The sequence below is a fragment of the Mercenaria mercenaria genome, chromosome 9 (assembly GCF_021730395.1).
Source record: "Mercenaria mercenaria strain notata chromosome 9, MADL_Memer_1, whole genome shotgun sequence".
In the NCBI taxonomy this organism is placed as follows: Eukaryota; Metazoa; Mollusca; class Bivalvia; order Venerida; family Veneridae; genus Mercenaria; species Mercenaria mercenaria.
This window is the reverse complement of record NC_069369.1, coordinates 2,702,832-2,727,928: the sequence shown is the minus strand read 5'-3', so window position 1 is coordinate 2,727,928 and position 25,097 is coordinate 2,702,832. Positions and strand designations below refer to the sequence as shown.

Here is a 25,097-nt window from a genome sequence, read left to right as displayed (position 1 = left end):
GTGTTACTCAGTTATTGGAAGTAATTGAGGAATGGTCAGATATCCTCGAAAAGGGTGGTGATCTGGATTGCATTTACTTGGATTTTGCGAAGGCATTCGATACTGTTTCACATAAAAGGTTTCTAAATAAACTGTATGCTTATGGCATTAGGGGTAATGTGTTAAGGTGGATTGAATTTTTTTTAAACAATCGTCAACAGCAAGTCCGCGTCGGTAATATGCACTCTAACTGGGCTGCAGTTAAAAGTGGTATCCCTCAGGGCAGTGTTTTAGGTCCAACATTATTTCTGATTTACATTAATGATTTGCCTCAGGTTGTTGAAAATATTGTAAAATTATTTGCTGTCGACACTAAGTTGTATCGTGAAATATCAACTGACAGGGATAGACAGAGTATACAGTCGGATTTATCAGCTTTATCAACTTGGTCAAATAAATGGCAACTAAAATTTAATGCCGGGAAATGCAAGTGTATGCATCTACGGAAGAACAGCAGTGACGCACAGTATTATATGTCTGATAGCTCTGGAAATACCCCTATTGAAAATATCAAAAAAGAAAAGGATTTAGGAGAAATTTTCGATGACGAACTCAGTTTTAATGAACATATTGCACAAAAAGTGAAAAAAGCCAACCAGTCTTTGGGGATGATCCGTAACACCTTTACTTCATTGGATGCTGATATTTTTCTTCCTCTGTACTAGAGTTTTGTCAGACCTCATCTTGAATACGCAAGTGTAGTGTGGACCCCAAAATTTAAAAAAGACATTATTTCAATTGAAACTGATGATGTCCAGAGGCGTGCTACAAAACTTGTGAGCGGAATGGATTTTCACACGAAGAGAGACTGAATAAATTAGGCCTGCCCATATTGTATTATCAACGTGAACGAGCTGATATTATACAACTTTTTAAGATAATGCATGGATATGACAAAGCCTATATTCCTAACTTAAAGTTTTCAACATCTACGTCTACAAGAGATCACTGTTACAAACTATCTAAAAATCACGTAAACAGTCTAGTGAGTCAACATAGGTTTTCCAACAGAGTCGTAAATAATTGGAACAAAATGTCCCAACAGACAGTAGTAGCAGAAAACGTGAATGCCTTTAAGAGTGCACTAAACACAGAATGGAAAAATAAAGATAATAAATTCACCCTTCAGTAGACTATGAAAATATTTCACCAGCCTTAATGTGCGCGTACATGTGTAACATAAACTTTTAATTGCGAATGTATGATTTAAATTGGGCCAACACGAGTTTCTACTCAGAAGACGGCTATCAACATCAAGGTAAATCAAGGTAAAATATAGTTGATTGTTCGCGGAGGTTGATTCGGTCATGGCAGCGGTAATTAATGTGTAGTTATACAGATTAAGTACGGCCAAGACTATTTTTTATCCAACACATTTTTTATCAAAAGTTAACTCCCTTCTTGCAGTCACATGATATCAAAATGGTAGACGAACAATCAAGATCACAAGACCGAAAGACCGAAAAAAAAGTTTAGAATCATGACATAACCCATTCATTGTGTCAAATGACAATGTGCAAGAAAAGACATTTTCTGAAGGGTATATTTAAATTTGGTTTTTGTCATCTATTTTCTGTGATGATAATACACGGGATCTCTTCACGGTCTTCATGTAGTCCAAATAATTGTACTCAAGAGTTGAATATTGTTATATTATTTTGACTTGTCGATATCCGCCTCCGAGTGCAAACCAGAAAAGGTAAAGAATGTGGTAGCACTTTCCTGTTCTTTGCGTAAGTAACACCCAATGCAATCCGTTGTGCGGGAATTATGTTATAATAATGCAACGGATAAAAAAAAGAAATACATACATAGAAAGCCTGTAATTTTTCCTTTTCAATGATGTATATATTACCGAGATTTCTTAAGAAAAATTCAAACTATGGCAGTTAAAAAAATGCCAAGGTTTAACACGAGTGTACTACATATTGGAAAATGGCTAATCACCAGTAAACACATTACTTATACACGAAGCGTTTTCATTGGTCACGCCTCCGACCGCCATTACATGAAGACGATTGAAACGTTAGAGGTTTAGATTTTTTACAACAGAAATTCTTGATAAATATGTCCTGTTGTTATGTTTTTTATTTACTATTTATGATTTAAAACAACAGGTAAGCAGTTAGGGCTAAAGAAAAAACGTGACTACTGATAAATCGTAATTTCAGTTGACCACAGTTTCCACCACAGTTTTGATTGTTTCTGGTTGAGACCTCTAGGTAGACAACGTAAAATATCAAAATGTAAAATCGGTCTGCCCAAGGTCTCATTATTTAGACTAGGTCTTCATGGAGCTCTGAGGGGTGTACATCAGGTCTAGGAAAGTAGTATATTTACAGATTATCTGTAAATTTACAGATACTGGCACGAGGGTAGTCCCCGGACAGCAGTAGTCCCTGGACACGCTCCCGAAACGCTCTATTTTTGCAATTTGTCTACATAATTTTGTGCCTAATCATACAGACGCCTTGTTTTGGAGAAGTTTATCAAGTTCATTTTTTTCACATACGTCTTGCTCAGGGCTCGAACTCACGACCCCGTGATCCGTAGATCTGCGCTCTCCCTATTGAGCTAAGCAGGCGGGCTGCAAGCTGTCCTGTAGACAGCTCTTGTTAGTTAACAGTTTTATCATTTATTTTTGTGGTAAAGAGCATCTTTCATCTGAAGAAACTATGACAGTGATTTTTTTTTTTCCTTTTGGGAAAAGGTCCGGTACCAGATAAATTGGGGAAAATAGCGGGGTTTTTACTCAGATTGGGAATTTTTATAGTTAATTAATAACATCATTTAGAATGCTTCTTCCTTTAATTCCATGTAAATATCATCAAACAAACTGTTTGAATGGTTAAATCCAGAGGTCGCGAAAGCCGTCGGACATTTCCGGTAAATTTTGATCCGGTCCGGCATGATATATCAAGTTCACAAGACCGAGTGTCCGATAAAAATTGCAGGTCAATATGATAGAATAAGAAGAAAGTCCTCCACGATTTCGCGAAAGTTAGACTTTCATCATTAAATTGTAAAATGGAATCCCAAGAAATTGATGTCAAACTATATTTTAGTAAGCACTTGTTTCATTGGTACTTAAAATAGAAACAGTGGAAACCCCTACGCGGGAACCAGATGGGAATTTCCAGAAATTCAGAGGTCATCTTTCTCTTTATGTCAACATCAACGTGACTCGGTGCAAACAATAGACTTGTGGGGTAAAAAACAGCGATGATATAGCAATTGAATATGAATAAAATCTGTAAAATTACTAAAAGATCCTTTGGAAGCAAAGAATGCAACCAAGAAGAATAACAACAGACTCGTTGACTGAGTCTGTTCGCGAGAGGTAATGAAATGTGCAACATCTTACACGCCCCCTAGCAACGGCTTAAGCGGGACTCTAGATCTATTACACATATGTTGAATGGACTCCATGGTCCCAAAGGACCAGAAAATGTAACAAAACTGAATCCAAGTACAGGGAGACATTTTACAGCCTGAAAACTTAATGTCTGAAATCTGTTTCAATTAATATGACGTGGAAATAAACTTAAAGGATGTAATTTGTGTAATGCTGTCTATATAGACTATGTATAATACCAGTTTTAAAGATCAGATATCAAATTTATTAAAAAGAAATCGGTCTGGTAAAATATTATCCGGTCCTGTAAAAAAATCATGTTTACCAGACCGACAGTCCTGTGAATTTTCAGGGTCTTTCGTGAACACTGTAAATCATGGTGAATGTCAATGTAACTAAGGTTTCCTTCTGCAATCATTAAAATGCAAACTTAATTTTGTCATTTGGGGAATTTTTGGATGATAATTGGGAAAAAATATTGCATTTTTCAATTGGGAAAAGGTTCTTTTAGGGGTACTTTATAAAGAAGGAAAAAAATCCCTGTATGAGGAAGTGTTGACTAGTTACAAATGAAGGTATAAATTTAGTCTAATATAGATTTTTTCTTTTTTCTGTTTCAGTTTTATTGATACTGCTACCTTTTGTATATGTATCTGCACTAACCTCAGCAGATAGTGTGTTCCTTCAGTTTATCCCCCAGTGTAATACAACCTTTAAAGATTGTCGACCTTGCGATCCAGGGTATTTTGCTGATGACAGTAAGTGGTTTTGACATATAACCCTGTTACATTCATTTTACAAATTTCAAACTATCACCTCAGCATAAATTGTTTCACTGCTTTAATATTTTAATACAGTTCTTCAATATTTTTTGCCTACTTTTTAGCTCACCTGAGGTGAGCTTTTGTGATCGCCCTGTGTCCGTCGTCACAATTTTGACCCAATCTTAATGAAACTTGGTCAGAATGTTACCCTCAATAAAATCTTGGATGAGTTCGATATTGGGTCATCTGGGAGCAAAAACTAGGTCACCAGGTCAAATCAAAGGAAAAGCTTGTTAACACTCTAGAGGTCACAATTTTGACCCAATTTTAATGAAACTTGGTCAGAATGTTCCCTCAATAAAATCTTGGACGAGTTCGATATTGGGTCATCCGGGGTTAAAAAGTAGGTCACCAGGTCAGATCAAAGGAAAAGCTTGTTAACGCTCTAGTGGTCACAATTTTGGCCCAATCTTAATGAAACTTGGTCAGAATGTTACCCTCAATAAAATCTTGGATGAGTTCGATATTGGGTCATCTGGGGTCAAAAACTAGGTCACCAGGTCAAATCAAAGGAAAAGCTTGTTAACACTGTAGAGGCCACATTTATGACTGTATCTTCATGAAACTTAGTCAGAATGTTAATCATGATGATCTCATAGTCGAATTTGAATCTGGGTCATGTAGGGTCAAAAACTAGGTCACCAGGTCAAATCAAAGGAAAAGCTAGTTAACACCCTAGAGGCCACATTTATGACCATATCTTAATGAAACTTGTTCAGAATGTGACACTTGATGATCTATAGGTCAAGTTCAAATCTGGGTCAGATGGAGTCAAAAACTAGGTCACCAGGTCAAATCAAAGGAAAAGCTTTTTAACACCCTAGAAGCAACATTTATGACTGTATCTTCAGGAAACTTAGTCAGAATGTTAATCTTGATGATCTTTAGGTCAAATTTGAATCTGGTTCATGTGGGGTCAAAAACTAGGTCACCAAGTCAAATCAAAGAAAAAGTTAGTTAACACTTTAGAGGCCACATTTATGACCATATCTTAATGAAACTATCTTGATGATCTTTAGGTCAATAAGTCAGGTGAGCGATACAGGGCCTTCATGGCCCTTTTGTTAATATTTTAGGCAATGGTTTTGTTCAGATCTAATTAAAACTATTTTGCCTATTAATCCCTATGTTGTACATGGCCAATATTCATCAAAAAGGCTGAGTCTGAATTTAAGACATAGACTGACTTATATTTTCTTGAAACCTTACACAGATACAGGTCATATACATTATACAACTATGTTAACATCTGAAATTCAGCAGTATGAATTGTTTTTAAATACAGTTGTGTCCCGACACCTTCAAGTTACAGACTTAGACAGTTTACAAATATGGGTACCTTAGAAGAAGAAGGCAAAATTGTCAATACACTGACAATATCTGGGTACTTAAGAACAATGGGAACTTTTCAATATGCTGAGAATATCTTGGTACCTAATAACAGGGGAAAATGGTCACTATACTGACAGTGTCTTGATTATAAGGGAAAATGATCACAATAGTGGCAAAATTGGGTATGTAAGAATTAGGGAAATTTGTTACTATACTGACAATATCTTGGTACCAAAGAACAAGGGACTTTTAGTACATTTTACTGGAACTTGTACCATCCCCAAAATCTGACAAAAATCCCTGCATAATCAACTGTGAAGTTGTCTGTCCTCCGTTTTCAAAACTGTTCAGTACTACAGTACCATATATACAAGACTAAAAGAAAAATATATGGAGAAACTGACCACCCTTGTATTACAGTAAATACTGCTGAAAATTAGAAGTCTACTGTAGTTTGTAGAAATACTTATGAAATTATGAGTACATGAACTTCAGTACTAAATGGTTCCTGTAACTTCGACATATCTTGGAAATATGTGTTCTTTTTTAGACACCACTGATTGTTATTGCTGTGACAACCCTGGTTACTGTAAAACAGACTGTACACCCTGTCAGCCAGGAACAGAACAACAGTACGCAATTGTTTTTATACATAAACTTTTTTTAGAAATAGTAGAAAGTTTTGGGGAATTATAAAAATATTTACAAGTGTTACTATATTTTTAATTTGATATAAAACTTGTAGAATGCAAACATATGCGAAATTTTGCAACATTAGCTCTTATTTGAAATATTTTTGAGATAAGCTATGTGCAGACTCATTACTCCAAGCACTTTATGGTTTAGTAAACTGTTTACATTATAAAATGCAATACTCTGACTGGTGAATCATTTGTAATTTTAAAAATCCCTTCACATGATATTTTGGCTTATTTTCCTTTTTTCACAATAGGTATGGGTAGTGGCTTCAAGAAAAATTTTGTGTTGATTCGCCGTAAAACCCAACTCACTCACTCACTCACTTCAAGAAAAATGCCCAATATGGGCTCTAGAAATAATGACATTTTCACTCTGAAAAGCACCAGAATGCAACTAAAAAACCCCCTGAAACCTGAGAAAAATTCATGAGAAGCCCCCATACCTCCAGCAGGAGAGTAATATCCAAGCTTTTCCCATTTTTTAGCAGTTCAGCTGTGTAGCCATACTTTTTTAAATCTTTTGGTCAGTGTTAAAGGACAAATGTCTTTGTTTTGTCATAGACATAGAATATAAGCAATGTCAATGTAGTTGACAATATTTTGACAGCTCCAGCTGTGTGAATTTATTGGTGAACTCCAGGGACTCCTGTTTGCAATGTTTTATTGACAGTTTTCAGAGAACTGATCACAGTGTATTCATAAAACTGTATCCTCTCTGTTTTGTTTATATTTTATCATTCATTTTGATAGTGCTATCCAGCTGGCTTACAGAATGTCGATGATTCTACCCAGGTGCCCACTTGTGATGAAATCATGCACAGAGGGGCACCTCGGGCCTTCCTGCACCATCAAAGCTGGATAATTGTGTCTGTGCAATGTTAAACAAAACGAAAAAATAAAACAAAAAACAAAAACAAAAATTGATCATAGAGTTTATTTAATAGAGTTCTGCTTAAGCTGGTGACATGGCATGAGGGTTGTTGCACATTATATTACCTGTTTATAAACAATCAACCCACAGTGTCTTCCATCATTTTCTTGATTTTGCTTAGCTGCAATCAATGCATCCAAAGGATTTTATAGATTTCATTAATGAAATTATATATATTTAGAAATATGTTTTTCTTTTAATTATCCTTAAAGTTACATTATAAAATATACTCCAGTAACCATGTATTGTAACATTTTAGTCTACCAGGGAAGACAGAATGTGATCCATGTGAAAAAGGTCGGTACTCTGTAAATTCGGCAACAAAGAAATGTATATTATGTCATGCAGGTAATACAGAAAACAATGTTATTTTCACTTGTCATATTTAGATATTACTGACCAATTAGGGTAGATTTCTTCATTTCATTATTTTTAAAATAACATTCTTTGAAATGTATATTCTAGGTGAAATTCATTCTGATCATAAACTCTCATCATACAGAAGCTGGCACGTTATTGAAAAATAATTTTGGCATGACATGTTTTTATTTTTTTTGTTCAAAGCAAAAACAGAAGATGATACTTTTACTCTTTCCAGCTGTGAAGTATGTATACTATTTAACCCTTATTATGCTGAACCAATTGATTTGATCTTCCTTTGCGAACAGTGTAGGTCATGATCAACCTGCTCATTTGTGCAGTCTGATCATGATCTGCACTGTTTGCTATTCAGTCAGTATCTTTTTAGTATGCACCCCTTTTAACAGTTAATGGTACTGTCCAAATTGAAGATGGACAAGTTCATTATAGAAATTTAGCAGGTTAAGGGTTAAACACAAAAGCAAAATTCTGTACTATATAGTACATTTTGTACCGTAATAACTAGTGATGTATAATAACAACACACTTCATGCAATTTATCTAAAGCACACTCATAAAGTTGATGAATACTGTATAAGTAGTTAGCAATGTGGAAATATTAGCGTATTTCGCGAATTGATAAAATTCGTTAATATTTCCTCCAGAGTAAATATCAGCCAATCCAGCATAACAAAACTTTTTGATTTTTCAAAATTATTACTATCCCTTATGTAAGTACTTGGATTTCCTGTTTTAAACCACTTGTGCATCTTTATATTTTTTAAGAAATGACGGTATAATGATATTTGGGATGAATAAAAACAAGATAATACCATGTGTATAATTATGTCTCCCCCAGGAGACATATTGTTTTTGCCCTGTGTCCGTCCGTCCGTCCGTCCGTCCTTCCGTCCGTCCGTCCGTACGTCACACTTCATTTCCGAGCAATAACTGGAGAACCATTTCACCTAGAACCTTCAAACTTCATAGGGTTGTAGGGCTCCTGGAGTAGACGACCCCTATTGTTTTTGGGGTCACTCCGCCAAAGGTCAAGGTCACAGGGGCCTGAACATTGAAAACCATTTCCGATCAATAACTAGAGAACCACTTGACCCAGAATGTTGAAACTTCATAGGATGATTGGTCATGAAGAGTAGATGACCCCTATTGATTTTGGGGTCACTCATTCAAAGGTCAAGGTCACAGGGGCCTGAACATTGAAAACCATTTCCGATCAATAACTAGAGAACCACTTGACCCAGAATGTTGAAACTTCATAGGATGATTGGTCATAAAGAATAGATGACCCCTATTGATTTTGGGGTCACTCCATCAAAGGTCAAGGTCACAGGGGCCTAAACATGGAAAACCATTTCCGATCAATAACTAGAGAACCACTTGACCCAGAATGTTGAAACTTCATAGGATGATTGTACATGCAAAGTAGATGACCCCTATCGATTTTGGGGCCACTCCATTAAAGGTCAAGGTCACAGGGGCCTGAACATTGAAAACCATTTCCGGTCAGTTACTTGAGAACCACTTGACCCAGAATGTTGAAACTTAATAGGATGATTGGTCATGCAGAGTAGATGACCCCTAACGATTTTGGGGTCACTCTGTGAAAGGTCAAGGTCACAGGGGCTGAACATTGAAAACCATTTCTGGTCAGTAACTTGAGAACCACTTGACCCAGAATGATGAAACTTCATAGGATGATTGAACATGCAGAGTAGATGACCCCTATTGATTTTGGGGTCAGTCTATCAAAGGTCAAGGTCACAGGAGCCTGAACAGTGACTTGAGAACCACTAGGCCAAGAGTGTTGAAATTTAGCGGGATGACTGAACATGCCAAGTAGATGATCCCTATTGCAGCTAACCATCAGTGTCTCTTTGACTTTCGCTCCTGACCCCTATTGACTTCTTGCCTATAGGACTTTGCATTGGGGGAGACATGCGCTTTTTTACAAAAGCATTTTCTAGTTTTATTTTTCATTTGACAATTCACTTACAGTTTAACAGTGTTGTCGCTAGAAAACCATGGCAATATATAATTTGTACAGTTAGAGGACTACAATATGTGGATATAATCTGCATGTTTAACATTCACATTTTACGTGGAAAAGTCCCCTTAGTTAATCCCCCGATACAATGGCAGATAATAACGTGCATTTATTATGCTAGACAAATTAGTGATTCTTACGACATTCATTTTTTATGCAACTTTGAAATCTGGAATTCGCTAATATGTTGGCATGCTAAATGTCTGGATTTCTAAATTCGCTAACTTTTCGACCAGTGGAAATATCCAGTTATACAGTATGTAGAAAATCTCTTTACCCAATTTTATCACTCAAAAAGTATTTTGGTCCATAAATGTAAGTGCAGGATTTATCTTCAAATGTTTGATTTCAGGTACATATCAGAATGAGACAGGACAGACAGAATGTGTCTGCTGTGATACAGGAACTCATTGCAAGTATGACCCATTTTATGATATGATTTCAGTCTAAACAGAAATAATGAAAATAAAATATTATGTAGTTCATTCTGATATGATATGAAAATTTGTTATTCTGTCAGTATTGTAAAAATGTCAAAATTTCACCTTTTATTAGCAAAGCCAAATGTTATTAAAGTTAACCCTTATTATGACACTATTAATTCTACCTTTGGACCAGTGTAGATCATGATCAGCCTGCACATCCATGCAGTCTGATCAAGATCTGCTCTGCTCACTATTAAGTCTGTATCTTTTTGGTAACCACCCCTTTAAACAGTTAATGGTACTGTTCAAATTGAAAGATGGACAAGTTCATTATAGAACTTAAGCAGGGCAAGGGTTAAGCGCTGTCTAAAATTTAATATTTAGCTCACCTGAGCATAAAGTAGTGTGATTGCCATGTATCTGGCATGATCTGTTTTCGTCAGTTATATTGTGAACAGTCTCATGGTTAACTTACAGCTCTGGCTAAATCTGTATCAAAGTTGTCCAGAATGTTTCTCTTTATAAAATCTATATAGGTTACTTTCAAAACTTTTTATACGCCCGTTTGAAAAACGGGATGTATTATGGGAACGCCCCTGGTGGGCGGGCGGGCGGGCGGCTTCCACAGACTTTGTCCAGAGCATATCTTCTACATGCATGAAGGGATTTTGATGAAACATGGCACAGTTGTTCACCATCATGAGACGGAGTGTCTTGCGCAAAAACCAGGTCCCTAGGTCTAAGGTCAAGGTCACACTTAGAGGTCAAAGGTCAAATTCAAGAATGACTGTCCGGAGCATATCTTCTTCATGCATGTAGGGATTTTGATGAAAGTTGGCACAATTGTTCATCATCATGAGACGGAGTGTCATGCACAAGAACCAGGTCCCTAGCTCTAAGGTCAAGGTCACACTTAGAGGTCAAAGGATACAAGAAAGAAAACTTTGTCCGGAGCATATCTTCTTCATGCATGGAGGGATTTTGATATAACTTGGCACAAATGTTCATCACCATGAGGCGGAGTGTCTTGCGCAAGAACCAGGTCCCTGGGTCTAAGGTCAAGGTCACACTTAGAGGTCAAAGGATACAAGAATGAAAACCTTGTCCGGAGCATTTCTTCTTCATGCATAGAGGGATTTTGATATAACTTTGCACAAATGTTCACCACCACAAGGTGGAGTGTCATGCGCAAGAACCAGGTCCCTAGGTCAAAGGTCAAGGTCACACTTAGAGGCCAAAGGTCAGATACAATAATGACTTTGTCCGAAGCATTTCTTCTTCATGCATGGAGGGATTTTGATGTAACTTGGCACAATTATACACCATCATGAGACGAAGTGTCATGCGCAATTCCCTTCTTTAGAATTACTTCCCTTTGTTGTTACTATAAATAGCTTATATTGTAACTTTTTCATTACTAGTCATAGGGAAAAATCGAGACCACTTTTCTGTAGTACAACATGCATGCTACATCCAATTATGAGGTGTATTTTGACTAATCTCTACCTGGTAAAGATTTTTGTGTGGACTTACAATTTTTTTGGGGATTTTTTTTTTTTTTTTTTTTTTAAGATTATCTTCCCTTAGTTGTTACTATAAATAACTTATATTGTAACTTTTTTATAATTGACCATAGGGAAAAAACAAGACCACTTTTCTGTGGTACAACATGGATGTTACTTTCAAATTTTAGGTGTATTTTAAGGTATCTCTACCTGGTAAGGAGTTTTTTTGTGGACTTAGAAAAACAAATGACTTACAATGATTACTAAACAACCTAAAAAATTAAAATTCCATTTGCAAATACAGGTGCTAGAGTAAAGAAATTTGCTGTGACGGGCGTATATTGTGACATTCTGGCACTCTTGTTTATTTGGAGTTAAAAATCTAGGTCATAAGGTCCTGACATTGAAAAAACTAAGTCTAATGCTGAGCCAGTTGATCATGGAGTCAATGAAATCATGATTGTTGATGAAATTTTTTGTTATTGTAAATTTTGATGTTCTGATAATGCCCTCCAAAATAAGCCAGTACTTACTAGTAAAATTGTCCCTCTAATAGACCATTAATGTACATGTGCAATGTTATCTAATGTGGCAGAATTGTGTCAGATAACAGTTCCTGAACATTGTGTTCACAATTACCGCAATCTTGTCATTGCTTACTAAAGTAAAAAAGTTAAATTTTTTATGTCTTATTTTGGCAATTATTGATACACCCTTGCAAGCTGATTATGGTCTGCACTGTCCGCTATTCAGTCAGTAAATTTTCAGTGAACGCTCCTTTGAATAATTAGTGGTACTGCCCAAATTGAATGATAGACCAGTCCATTCTAGAAATTTAGCAGGGTAAAGGTTAAAAGACTATATTTTCCACCTGAACTCAATGAAACTTAGCTGGAATGTTTGTCTTGGTGAGATCTAGGCCTATAATGTTTGAAACCGAGTGAACTGGGGTTAAAAAACTAAGTCAGTCATAGAAACACTTTGTTTATACTCAAGAGGCCACATTTCTTTCTGATTTACATAAGTGTGGTAAAAATACTTGTTTTTGTACAATCTATGGCAATTTTGAAATGTCATTTTGTGTCAAAACATAGACCACTAGGTTAGATTAGTAGATTATTAAAAAGACGTGTTCAGACATCAACAGCCACATTTATTTTACCAGAGCTACATGAAACCGAGTCAGAATGTTCATCTTTATGAAATCTAGAGAAAGATTAAAACTGGGGTCAAAGATAAAAACTAGGTCATTAGGTTAAGTCATAAATAACCTGTATAGGTTTTCTACCTGATTTACATAAAACTTGGTTAGAATGTTTGTCTTTATGAAATGTTGATCATTTTCAAAGCATGTTCACCTGGGGTCAGAAGTACCAGTAAGTCAGGTGAGCAATACTGGGTCTGAAGGGTTGTCTTGTTGAGAAAAGATATCACGACAATACTCTACAGAATATACATTTTTCTAAATATTAGTATATCAATATTAATATAGTGTTCTTCTATCATGCTGTGTACCTAAATTGACCTTTTCATTCTTGTTTCAGTGAGGAAGGGTGTACAGAATGTGAACAGTGTGATAAAGGTTTTTATAGCAACGTAACATGTTCCCCGACCTGTGAACCATGCCCTGAGGGTCACTATGTCAACACTAATGGTTCAACTGAGTGCAAAAGTTGTGAAATAGGTCAATATAGCAACATAACAGGGTCTACACAGTGCAGGGAATGTGATCCAGGTAACATAGATATGTTAACCCTGTATTGGGACACTAGTTGCTGGGTGGAAGCATTTGTCTCTCACCACTGTTGGGTCAGGCCCTCCCAACTTTTCATATAAGATTGAAAGAAAATTATACTTGTTTCTTTTTTTCTTCGAGATATATATTCTCAATTCAAATAACATTACTTAACCCTTATCATGCTGGACACGACTGATTCTGCCTTTGCGACCAGTGTAAATCATGATCAGCTTGCACATCCATGCAGTCTGATCATGATCTACACTGTCCGCCATTCAGTCATTATCTTTTTGGTATGCACCCCTATTAACAGTTAACGGTACTGTCTAAATTGAAAGACGGACAAGTTCATTATAGAAATTTAGCAGGGTGAGGGTTAATGTGAAGTTCTTAACGTTATGCTGCAAGTAATAAAATAAAATGGAACTTTATGTTGTGTACATCTTTGTAACATGACAAGACCTCATTTTCATTTACATGCATCTGTTTCCAGCACTAAGGTTAAAATTTGTTGCAAAATGAATATTTCAACACAAATAAGCATCAAATAAAAAGAAAATATTTTTTTTTGTGAACATTGAATACATCTCACTGATAAGTGAGAAAACTTTGATGGTGCTATGTGCCTGTGAAGATATAAATTTGTCTCACATCTCAGTTATATGTATTCCATGTTCACAAAAAACAGATACTGTGAAATCATTTAAATTTGCTGGCATGAAATTTTGCGCAAACGTGAAAAAAGACTGTTTCGCGCGGGCTTTAATTCGCGCATTTTTAATTTATAAATGAAAAAATAGAATTAAAAAATAATATTAGCGCGGTCTTAAATTCGCGCATCGATTCTAGCGCGAAATACGCGAAAATTTGTCCTACGCGAATAAAAATGATTTCACAGTATTCTCTGTATATCAGTAAGATTTTTTTGCTGTTTTGGCTTCATTTTACATATATTTATACTGTAAAGATATTAAGAAATTCTGTATAGTAACGTATTGGCTTGGCCATATCATCAATACAGCATTATCCTGATAAACAATGAAAGCCCTACTTCTATAGGTGATAAATGTAATGATGTGTTGGATTTTGTTGCAGGACATTACCAGAATACAACTGGAGCTGCAGTTTGTAAACCATGTGAACTAGGTTTTCATAAGTGAGTACACATTTCGATTTCTGTTCATTTTATTCCCTACATTATCCCCTTCCCTGTCACCTCCACAAAAAATATTTTAGATTTTTAGCTCACCTTGGCACAAAGTGCTCAGGATGGGTTATTTTGATCGCTCACCATCTGGCTTCTGTCCATTCATCCACACTTCTTCAAACAACATCTCTGAAACCATTGGATAATGAAACTTGACCTGGATATTCCTTAAAATTTCTGATCCGATTTCAAAATAATTTCACAGAAATGGTACTGATGTAACATTCTGTCAAGGTTGTTCAAATTATTACAATTTGTTAAAAAATATGGCCGCCAGCGGGCGTGGTCTCTCTTCCCTATATGTATTCAGATGTAACTTTAAAAATCTTTTTTAATGAAACTACTAGCCTGATTTTTAGCTCACCTGTCACATAGTGACAAGGTGAGCTTTTGTGATCACCCTTCGTCCGTCGTCCGTCGTCAGTCCGTCCGTCCGTGCGTGCGTGCGTCCGTCCGTCAACAATTTCTTGTCTGCACGATAGTGGTTTCATTTATGATTTTATTTTAACCAAACTTGCACACAACTTGTATCACCATAAGATCACGGTTCCTTTCTTGAACTGGCCAGATCCCATTATGGGTTCCAGAGTTATGGCCCCTGAAAGGGCCAAAGTTAGCTATTTTGACCTTGTCTGCACAATAGCAGCTTTATTTATGATTTGAATTTTACCAAACTGGCACACAACTTGTATCACCATAAGATCTTGGTTCCTTTCTTGAACTGGCTAGATTCCATTATGGGTTCCAGAGTTATGGCCCCTGAAAGGGCCAGAATTAGCTATTTTGACCTTGTCTGCACAATAGCAGCTTCATTTATGATTTTATTTTAACCAAACTTGCACACAACTTGTATCACCATAAGATCTTGGTTCCTTTCTTGAACTGGCGAGATTCCTTTATGGGTTCCAGAGTGATGGCCCCTGAAAGGGCAAAAATTAGCTATTTTGACCTTGTCTGCACAATAGCAGCTTCATTTATGATTTGATTTTAACCAAACTTGCACACAACTTGTTTCACCACAAGGTCTTGCTTCCTTTCTTCAACTGGCCAGATTCCTTCTTGGGTTCCAGAGTTATGGCCCCTTAAAGGTCCAAAATTGGCTATTTTGGCTTTTGCAGCCATATAGAGACTTCATTTATGGTTTTATTTGATACAAACTTCCAAAATATCTTCAACAACAATAAATCTTGGATTCCATGACAAATCAGATCCAATCATATGTTCTCCAGAGTTATTTTATATCTGATTACCTCCCCTGATCGTAATCAAAATGGATTTATATCAGTAAGTACTTACAGGGCTTATTTGAAATTTCATTATTGTTATTAGTTGGACTGAGACAATCAGGGTAGATAACTATGGACTGATTTTATGTCAAATTACCTCCCTTTATTTCAAATTAAAATTGTTATATCTCCATAACTAATGAAGATACTGATCTGAAATTTCATTTATGTCAACAGATATATTTGGCAGATCCTTCTTTTGTCCACTTACAATATTTTTTTTTAATTACTTCCCTTTTACGTTACTATAAATAGCTTATTTTAGTAACTTTTTTATTATTGGCCGTAGGGAAAACACGAGACCAGTTTTCTGTGGTACAACATGGATGGTACCTCCAATTTTTAGGTGTATTTTAACATATCTATACCTTGTAAGATTTTTTTTTCTTTTTGGTTAAATTCCTTCCCTTTGTTGTTCCTGTCCTTTGGACTTAGATATTTTTTCTGAGGACCTTCTTGTCCTCAATTGCAATGATAACAGGTGAGCGATATAGGGCCATCATGGCCCTCTTGTTAAATAATGTCACACAAATGGTCTTTGTGTGATCCATTACCAAGATTATTTAAATTGTTAAGATTTGTTAAAAAGCATGCCTTTACGAAGATTGTAGAAATTATTCTGTGTCATCAAAAAGCATTGCCAGCAGGAGGTGTGGTCATTTTACCCCGTAATTATGTGTGGAAACTTTAAAAATCTTCATGTTTGATTTTGTCATGTTACATCATTTCCTTACCCAACCTTATCCCCCCACGAAAAAAGAAGAAAAAAACAAAAAAAAACAACACATACACATTACCTGCCTGTATATATTTAGTAGAAACTTTTAACTGTTCAAGCAAGCAACTAAACTCAGGTGAGTGATATAGGGCCATCATGGCTTTCTTGTTTGCTCATATAATCACGAAGTGCTCAGATGAGCTATAATAAGGTTATCATAACATTTACTCGATCTTGGATGATGTATTTGGCTCAAGTGGATTTTTGCCAGATTGGATCTCACGAGGTGCGCAAGTCCACGAGAGCTGAATACAAAATCCCAGATCTAGCTACAGTTGTAATGACCCTTTTATTATGTACCTTTTTGTTTGTTGTTTTATTATTGAACGAATAACAAAATGAAATCTTTAAAGGCATGGACCTACAGATCGTTTGACAACAAAAAAGAAGATTTTTTGTTAGAAATATTGAACTTAAGGCTATATTTCAAAAGAATGCTTTGAACCTTAATTACTGACAGACTATATGTTACGGAAATACATGAGAATTATTTTTACTACTTTTTACGATGAAAATCAAAACGCGTTTGTAACGCTTAGCTCAAGGTAAACTGCCTCGATTATAAATATGTATATTTAACAGGCATTGAACACTAAATCCTCCATAGCGCTATTGGTAGCGACAGCGGAAAACTTCTCTGTTGCTGCAGCGGTCTGGGTTCTATTCCCGACTTGGTCATCGTTTTTTTCTTGATTTGGCATTTTTAAAATAGTTTAGAAACAAAAACTTACTATTATATTCTAATGTTCATAATATGACCAAACTTCAATATGAAAGAAAAATAATTTTTCAGCAGAAAACTGGAGGTCAGTGCCTTTAATATTTATTGATATTAAAATGGAACTAAGTGATGTTTTTATGTGTGCTATTTATAGAACTGTGTCAGGTCGTGCATATTAATGAATGTAGTCTAGCAGCATACAATGCAAGAGGTACAATATGGAATTTTTTTCTGCCTGTTCATATTTAATTGTGAAATAAAAGCTGATTTTTTACAGATTTTATATAAGTAAATAATAAAGTGATTTCTCACCGTCCTTCAGTCTATTGTCCATCAGGCCACAGTTTTCTTTAGATGACATCTCCTCTTTAGTTACTGGTAAGAATTGCACCAAATTTGGTCAGTAGCATCTTGATATGATACTCCATCGAAAACTTTCTTGATCTTATTAAAGTTAGCTTATGCAGCGGTTATGTGATTGTTTTTCTGTTTCAGTAATGCCACTGGAGCTAGTGAATGTTTTCCATGTGAGGAGGGTCATTATAGTAACAAAACTGGTCAACCCTCTTGCTCAGAATGTGAAAAGGTATTTTGAAAATTGAATTAATCTTGGTTTGAAAACTGTATTCCAGTATCAAGTTATTACACATGCCTCTGGTTATTGACATGGCACATGGTATTCCAGTAACAAGTTATTACACATGCCTCTAATTATTGATGTGAGTTAAAACATTCTGTCCTGTACAGTTTTGTTACTATTTATAGTAAGGTATATAATAATGAAAATAAGAATATGTAGGTCCTGAAATATATATTTAAAAATAAATGAAATAGAAAAAAAACTAGTTACACAGTAGAGTATACATAGATTGTTTCTGGCCATGTAGGGTTACTATAGCAACATGACACAGACAGTGGATTGCATGGCTTGTGAAAAAGGAACATATCAGAATGAGACAGGTCAGACCTTTTGTCTCAGCTGTGGTGCTGGACTGGAAACAAGGTATGTTCTTGTGAATACAATCAAATCTAGCAGCAATTTGAGCTTTTAATTTTGACTGACACCAGGTCTGACCTGTTCAGCAATTAAAAACGTTATTTCAGAAATGCTTTGTTAGCTAAACAAGCTAAAGAGACCTCTTAAATGTTTGAGGTCTCAATTTTTAGGTGTCATTGAATCGTTCTTTACCAAATTTTAGTTGAGTTGTGCACCTTGTCTACCCCTCTGCCTTTAAAGGTGTTCTTTTAGCAGATGATCTTTATTTACAGGTTTAAATGCACTTTATGTGTTTAAACCTAAAATGTAAGTGGTGGTCTCTAGTAGCAGTTGATTTCTGGTCACCAGTGGTCTCTATTTACAGGTGTCCTGTAGTCACAGGTGTTCTCTTATCAAAGGTGGTAACTAGCACAGGCAAATAAATATTTATATGAATTTAACTGTTGAAGTACTCAAGTTCATGGGTAACAGGGTAGCCTACCCTTTAGCCTTTACAGTACTGTATAAGAATCAATTTAAAAAGGTCAAGGTCATATGGACCTTCAGGTTGAAACACTTTCTGTTCAGGTACTAAAGAAGGCTTTCACTTTCAATCATCAAACTGCCTATGGTCAGTAGAAGACCCCTAATATTTAGGGACTAGTAGGTTAAAGGTCAAGGTCACAATGACCTCAAGGCTGATATGGTTTCAGTTTAGTAAGTAAATAAGACTTTGACATACAGTCGTCAAACTTTATTGTATGATTGCCTGTTGTCAGTAAATTTCTTGTATTGTTTTATGGGTCAGTAGGTAAGGGTTAATATAACTTATTTTCAGTTTTGCCAGATAATAAATATACAGGTACATATTTTGATGTTTGTGTGCTTCCATATTTAGGAAAGTTGGTATGTCGGTGTGTGAGCTTTGTTTAGATGGAACATACAAGCCAGAAGATGGTCCTCACACTTGTACAGCCTGCAATCCTGGTGAGAACTATATTTTTATGTTAATAAATATGTAAGGAATATTTTGCAAATAAGTTGCATTAGGTAAGTAATATTTCCAGTCACTTTAAGGCAGGGTAGAAGACGTAGTCTGATACTGTAAGGTTGTTTTTATGCCCCGCCATAAAATGGGGGGTGGGGGGGGTGCATATAGTGTTACCCCTGTCCATGTGTGTGTCTGTGTGTGTGTTTTTGTGTTCGGGAAAGGGGGGTGTTCGTGTCCAGGTCATAACTTTGACATGCATGGTCCGATTTCAGAATAATTTGACACAAATTATAAGCATGGATAGATGATGTGTTATGCACAAAAGGTAAAGGTCGCAGTCTTTGCTTGAACGTAGGCAATTTTCACTACGTATACAGAACACTAAATTTTCTGGTTTTCCTACAATATTTATTTTTATAAATAAATAGGGCCAAGGGTCCTTCTTTTAGTTTGCGAGCAGTACTATGCCTGTGACCTTTCTCATGTTGCGGGGCGTACGTGTCTGTGACACATTTCTAGTCTTTTAATGCAGAGTAACATTTATATATAATTATGTACTTTTGTTAATCCCTGAAATCAAATCCCAGTGAACTAGAAACATGTTCATTCCTCTTCAGCTGCACTAATTCATACCCCGCTTGAATTGACTGGAACTATTAACGATTACAATGCTAGACATGATTGATTCTGCCTTTGCGATCAGTGTGGATCATGATCTGCACTGTCCATCGTTCAGTCAGTATCTTTTTTGTTAGCACCCCTTTTAGCAGTTAATGGCACTGTCCAAATTGAAAGATGGATAAATTTATAATAGAAAATTAGAAGGGTAAGCATTAAATTTCATTTCTTTACTGTGAAATTTAATTTTATGGGAATGAGATTTTGTGTTTTTTTTGCTAGAACAGCTAGTTTTTTGAGGGGGTGGGGCGGGGGTCATTTTTTGTTTATTGAGATTTAATTTAGTGGATTGACTCCACCAAGGAATCCACAAGAATAAGTCCACAAAGAAATGATTTCACAGTATATACATGTAAGGAGGAATTAAATATATACATATTAACCAACTTTTGCAACGTTTCATTTATTACATAGCATCCATTTTACTTCCTCAAAAGACAGGTGTTTGAAGCTCAGTCAGTAGAAATACTAACCCTTACCCTGCTAAATTTCTATAATGAACTTGTCCATTTTTCAATTTGGACAGTACCATTAACTGTTAAAAGGGGTGCTTACCAAAAAGAAACTGACTGAATGGCGAACAGTGCAGATCATGATCAGACTGCACAAATGTGCAGGCTGATCATGATCTACACTGGTCGCAAAGGCAGAATCAGTCGTGTCCGGCATGATAAGGGTTAACCAGACTTAAACCTGTCAGAGTGTTGATAAGTACACTCCACACAAGTTCAGACATACTGTGCATTATTTTTCATGATGACAACTGTTAAAACTTTACCTCTTTCTTGTTTTTTTCCAGGGACTTACTCAGATGGGAGTAAGTTCGGAGAATTGAATTTAAATTGTACAGATTGTGAAGAAGGACACTTTCAGGAAAAGAAAAATAAATCCTCTTGTGATCCATGCCCTATTGGAAGATATGTTAAGTAAGCTTTTACTATAAATGCAATATACATATACATGTATTATATTACATCTTAACTTGTAGGTTAGATAGAATTTTGAAATCTGCTCCAGAATTTGGACAGGTTGGTACATGGTGTTTAAATACCTGTGAGTAGTGAGGTAATTAAATACATATACAATTTAGATGTACATTTATGATTTGTGTGAACAGTAGTTAGAAACACAGTATTCATGATTTGCTAGTCAGCTGCCATGTATACCAGCCCATTTGTTTCTGATATTGGTTAGTGTAGTTGAAACTTGATATCTCAGACTCACTTTTTCTCAAATTTCCTGCGCTTTCAAAGATATTTTCAAGCTCCATCCTGAAAACATGTGCACGAAATATCATTCAAAGTTGAATTTCAGTAATCTCGAAGTACAACTCTCAATCCTTTGGAATTCGAGATTCAGCTGTAACTATTTTAAGCATTTAACAATTTGGAAGTATTCTTGTCATTTTCATCGCATAATGCAAATAGATTTTAGCTCATGTGATGTTTTGTAAAAAAAAGATGATGAGTTATTGTAATCACTTGATATGTGTTGGTGTTGCCTGGTTAAGTTTTGTGTTTAGGTCAGCTTTTCTCCTAAACTATCAAAGATATTGCTTTAAAATTTGCAACACTTGTTCACCATCAATAGCTGACTCTGTACAGCAAGAAACATAACTTCTTTCTGCTTTTTTGCAAGAATTATGGCCCCTTTTGGACTTAGAAAATAACAGATTTCATTTTGCATTTAGGTATTCTTTCCTCCTTAACAGTCACAGCTGTTGCTTTAAAACTTGGAGCAGTTATTCACATCAAAAGCTGACCCTGCAGAGCAAGTACTGTAATTCTACATTGCTTTTTGCAAGAATTATGGCCCTTGGACTCCTATTATACAGAGACAAAAAAAATCAGATGAGCATCTGCACCTGCAAGGTTTTGCTCTTGTTTAAATAATTCACATTATTTCTACAGTGCTAGAGGGGCAACAGGATGTTTGCCATGTGCTGAAGGTCATGAAGCTAGAAGTACTGGTGCTACAGCATGTACACCCTGTCAAGCAGGTATGTTACTTTCAGTTTAAGATTACAGTAAAGTCTGTCTACAGTGACAAACCTTCAGAGAATTTCAAAAAGGTCTTTGTAGACAGGGAGTCTTTATACACAATCTGATTATGAGAGGTCTTAGTTTTAGGAAAATAATACATGTTCTAGTAAGCACTTTATTAAGGACCTTTAAACATTCTGATAAAACATGGGATATTTTAAATGACCTTATAAAGCATAGTTGAATTGTTTTGATGTCGTTTTTATTTCACTGTCTGATTGTTAATAGCTTCATTTACATTCTTAAGAATTGCCACCTCAAAGTTAGTTATGTTTTAACTTTTAAGAGAAAATTCAAGCTCATTGTTTACTGTCATGAATATAAGCAGAAATATTAACAAACTACTTTTTGTCAGAGACTACCAGCCTGATTTTGGAAGTAATTTCACATAAATGCTCCCAATATAACCCTCTACTAGAACAGTTTAGAGCAATGCAATCTGGTTCCTCTTAAACATGGTCACATGAGGAAGTGCCTCCAAACCTAAAAAAAGAAAAATCTTCATACAGCATCTCTTGAACTGCTGCTGCAGTTATAAAATAATTTCCTATAATGTTTTTCTACCAAAATCATTCTTCAGATGGCAGGGTTGCTTTAAAAAACTGTTTTATCAGACACTGCTTATCTGAATCTTAAATGATTTCACACAGTTGTTTCTGGGAGACTATCTACCAGTTTTGTCAGATTTATCTGATTTGTCAAAAATCATGGCCACCAGAGGGTCAGGTCAGTCACCAGAGGGTCAGGTTACTATTTACTATGTGTTTATCATAGCATAGTTACTACTGGCCTGATATTAAAGTTATTTCACACAAATGTTTCATTGGTGAACCTTTTTTCAGGATTGTTCAAATTATTCAGATTTGACTAAAAACCAGACTGCCAGAGCTAAACTAAGAAAAATCTTTGAACACTGTTCTTTCTAATAACCATTTGTCAGATATTTTTAAAAGATAATTTTGCAGAAATGTTCTTTGGGTGGCCCATTTCCAAAATTGTGAGAGTCAATATTTTACAACAAAAAAATAAAAAAATACATTGCTACTGATGGTACTAGTGCTACCAATATTGCTCTAAAAGTTTGAAACTATTTTTTTTGGAAATTGCAAGCCAGATTTCATAGTAAATTAGCAAATTAAATGTTTCTTTGAAGGTTGTTGGCTGTTTGATCTATGAATCTCAAGATAGAGATATATGGCCACCATAGCCCTCTTGCTTATTATATCCTATGCTGAATGTTTGGATAAATTTGATTAAATGGTATTTCTGACTTGCTAGTAAAGGAAAATATCCTGGTAATGATATGTTTTTGTTATTTGTTGTCTTGCTGACACAGTTTAGGATTGTAACTGTGACTTTTATAGCTAGTAGAGGAATCAAGGAGTAACCCAGGTGCATTATGGGACATAATTATTTGCACCTGGGATGAACCACAAAGCTTAAGCAACCAGTCCAGATAGCTTTGTCACCTGAAAAAAAGTCTGCATTCTATAAACAGGGTTTAGAACCTACCACAGTTAGGGGCAAGTGCCTTAAAATAATTGACTTTAACCACTTGGTCGTCAAGACACCTAGACAGTTGTCATGTACACAACAGCCACAACATGCAGTCATGTAATATACATATGGCAGTTTTAACTCCTAGCACACTGCGAGTAATTAGTTTCCTGTGTATTACTTGTGTTTTTGTCCAAAATTTGATCTGACATTTAGATGTTGTGCAAAAGTAAATAGATTTTTTACATGATGTATTTAACTTTTAGCCTGCTGGTGGCAAATGATTCTGCCTTTAAGACCAGTGCAGACCAAGATCATCCTGCACTTCCCTGCAGTCTGATCATGGTCTGCACTGTTCGCTATTCAGTCAGTAAGTTTTCAGTTAACACCCCTTCGAATAATAGATGGTACTGAAATGAATGATGGACCAGTCCATTTTAGATATTTAGCATGCTAAGAACTGTGAAATCATTTTATATTGCCTCTATGAAATTTTTAGGTTTTTCCAGAGAGCTGTTTTATTGGGATGTGTAATATTGTGGCTGTCAGGTAGTTAAGTTACGATAAAGTTAAATTGAGGATGGATTTTGTTGATGAACACAACCTGGAAGTCTGTGAAAATTACTTCCCCACAAATAATAAGGACTTTACAGTATTTTCATTTATTAATGCATTGATTGTTTACAGGAACATGTAAAGCAGAAAAAAGTGATGAATTGTGCAGACAGTGTCCTGATGGTTCCTATGCAGATAAAGTTGGTCAAACACAGTGTCAAAAATGTCCTTCCGGTTATTACTGTCCAGTATGTATTGAAGATTAAAAACATTGCATTGTCTAGAAGAATTGTATTAGATCTCTGTATAGTTTATTAAACTGTAAGTCAGAAATTTAGATAAAAAAAGTAGACACAGTCTCCCAGTACATAGAGAACCAGTCTGTGAATGGAGGTGAGAGTGTTCGTAGTGTATGTTTTCTATGATGATTTCACAGAAGACAGTGCACAAGGGTTATGAGACAGAAAGTAGAGGCACCAGTGTCCTATGGACACACATCTAGTTCTAAGAGAAATTGATCAGCAGTTGTATAAATAGAGTAAACCAGGCAATAGGATGTGTACTATGATGAATTAGCACTTAAAATAAGTGTAGAAATTCTCCCTACTGTGTTAAACATACAGTATGAAAAATTTGTTTTGAATTTATTTTCATGTTTTATGTTGCTTATTATAAGTTTGCGAGACAGAGATATTTCATTATTTTTTTTACATAAAACGTACAATTTGCATAAAAGAATATATTTTTTAATATGGCATTGGATTAGAAAATGACAGAAATACAGTGACATGTATAATTCCAGTAAAACTGTTGTTCAGGTCAGTCATGAATTATTCCCCCTTGACTGATTTATTGTTTAAAGGACTTCGAACACTTTCTATATGAATTTGCCTACCCCAAGAGTGAAAAATAAACCACTAAGAAATAGTATTTAATTACATACACCATAAAAGTATATATTTGAGATTATTTCTTAAAAACAATTTTTCAATATTTGTTTCATAAAACAGTGCTTTTTGCTCTAAATAGAATTACGTACCCAGTTATTATACATATAAAAGCTATTTTGCTTTATACAACATTGTTCCCACCCG

General features: G+C 35.5%; 1 protein-coding gene across 1 annotated transcript in view; it reads left to right on the top strand.

Annotated features, from left to right (window-relative positions):
- The first annotated feature begins 1,450 nt into the window (after nt 1–1,450).
- LOC123546376 (proprotein convertase subtilisin/kexin type 5-like) overlaps nt 1,451–25,097 on the top strand; it is a 35,052-nt gene continuing 11,405 nt past the window's right edge. The window contains exons 1-13 of the mRNA XM_045332592.2: nt 1,451–1,579; nt 4,015–4,152; nt 6,101–6,182; nt 7,439–7,527; nt 9,957–10,020; nt 13,079–13,269; nt 14,368–14,428; nt 17,760–17,850; nt 18,152–18,267; nt 19,139–19,227; nt 20,709–20,835; nt 21,820–21,908; nt 24,136–24,251. Coding sequence (XP_045188527.2) covers nt 1,546–1,579; nt 4,015–4,152; nt 6,101–6,182; nt 7,439–7,527; nt 9,957–10,020; nt 13,079–13,269; nt 14,368–14,428; nt 17,760–17,850; nt 18,152–18,267; nt 19,139–19,227; nt 20,709–20,835; nt 21,820–21,908; nt 24,136–24,251 — 1,287 coding nt within the window. The 5' untranslated portion in view covers nt 1,451–1,545. The remainder of the gene's footprint in view (nt 1,580–4,014; nt 4,153–6,100; nt 6,183–7,438; nt 7,528–9,956; nt 10,021–13,078; nt 13,270–14,367; nt 14,429–17,759; nt 17,851–18,151; nt 18,268–19,138; nt 19,228–20,708; nt 20,836–21,819; nt 21,909–24,135; nt 24,252–25,097) is intronic.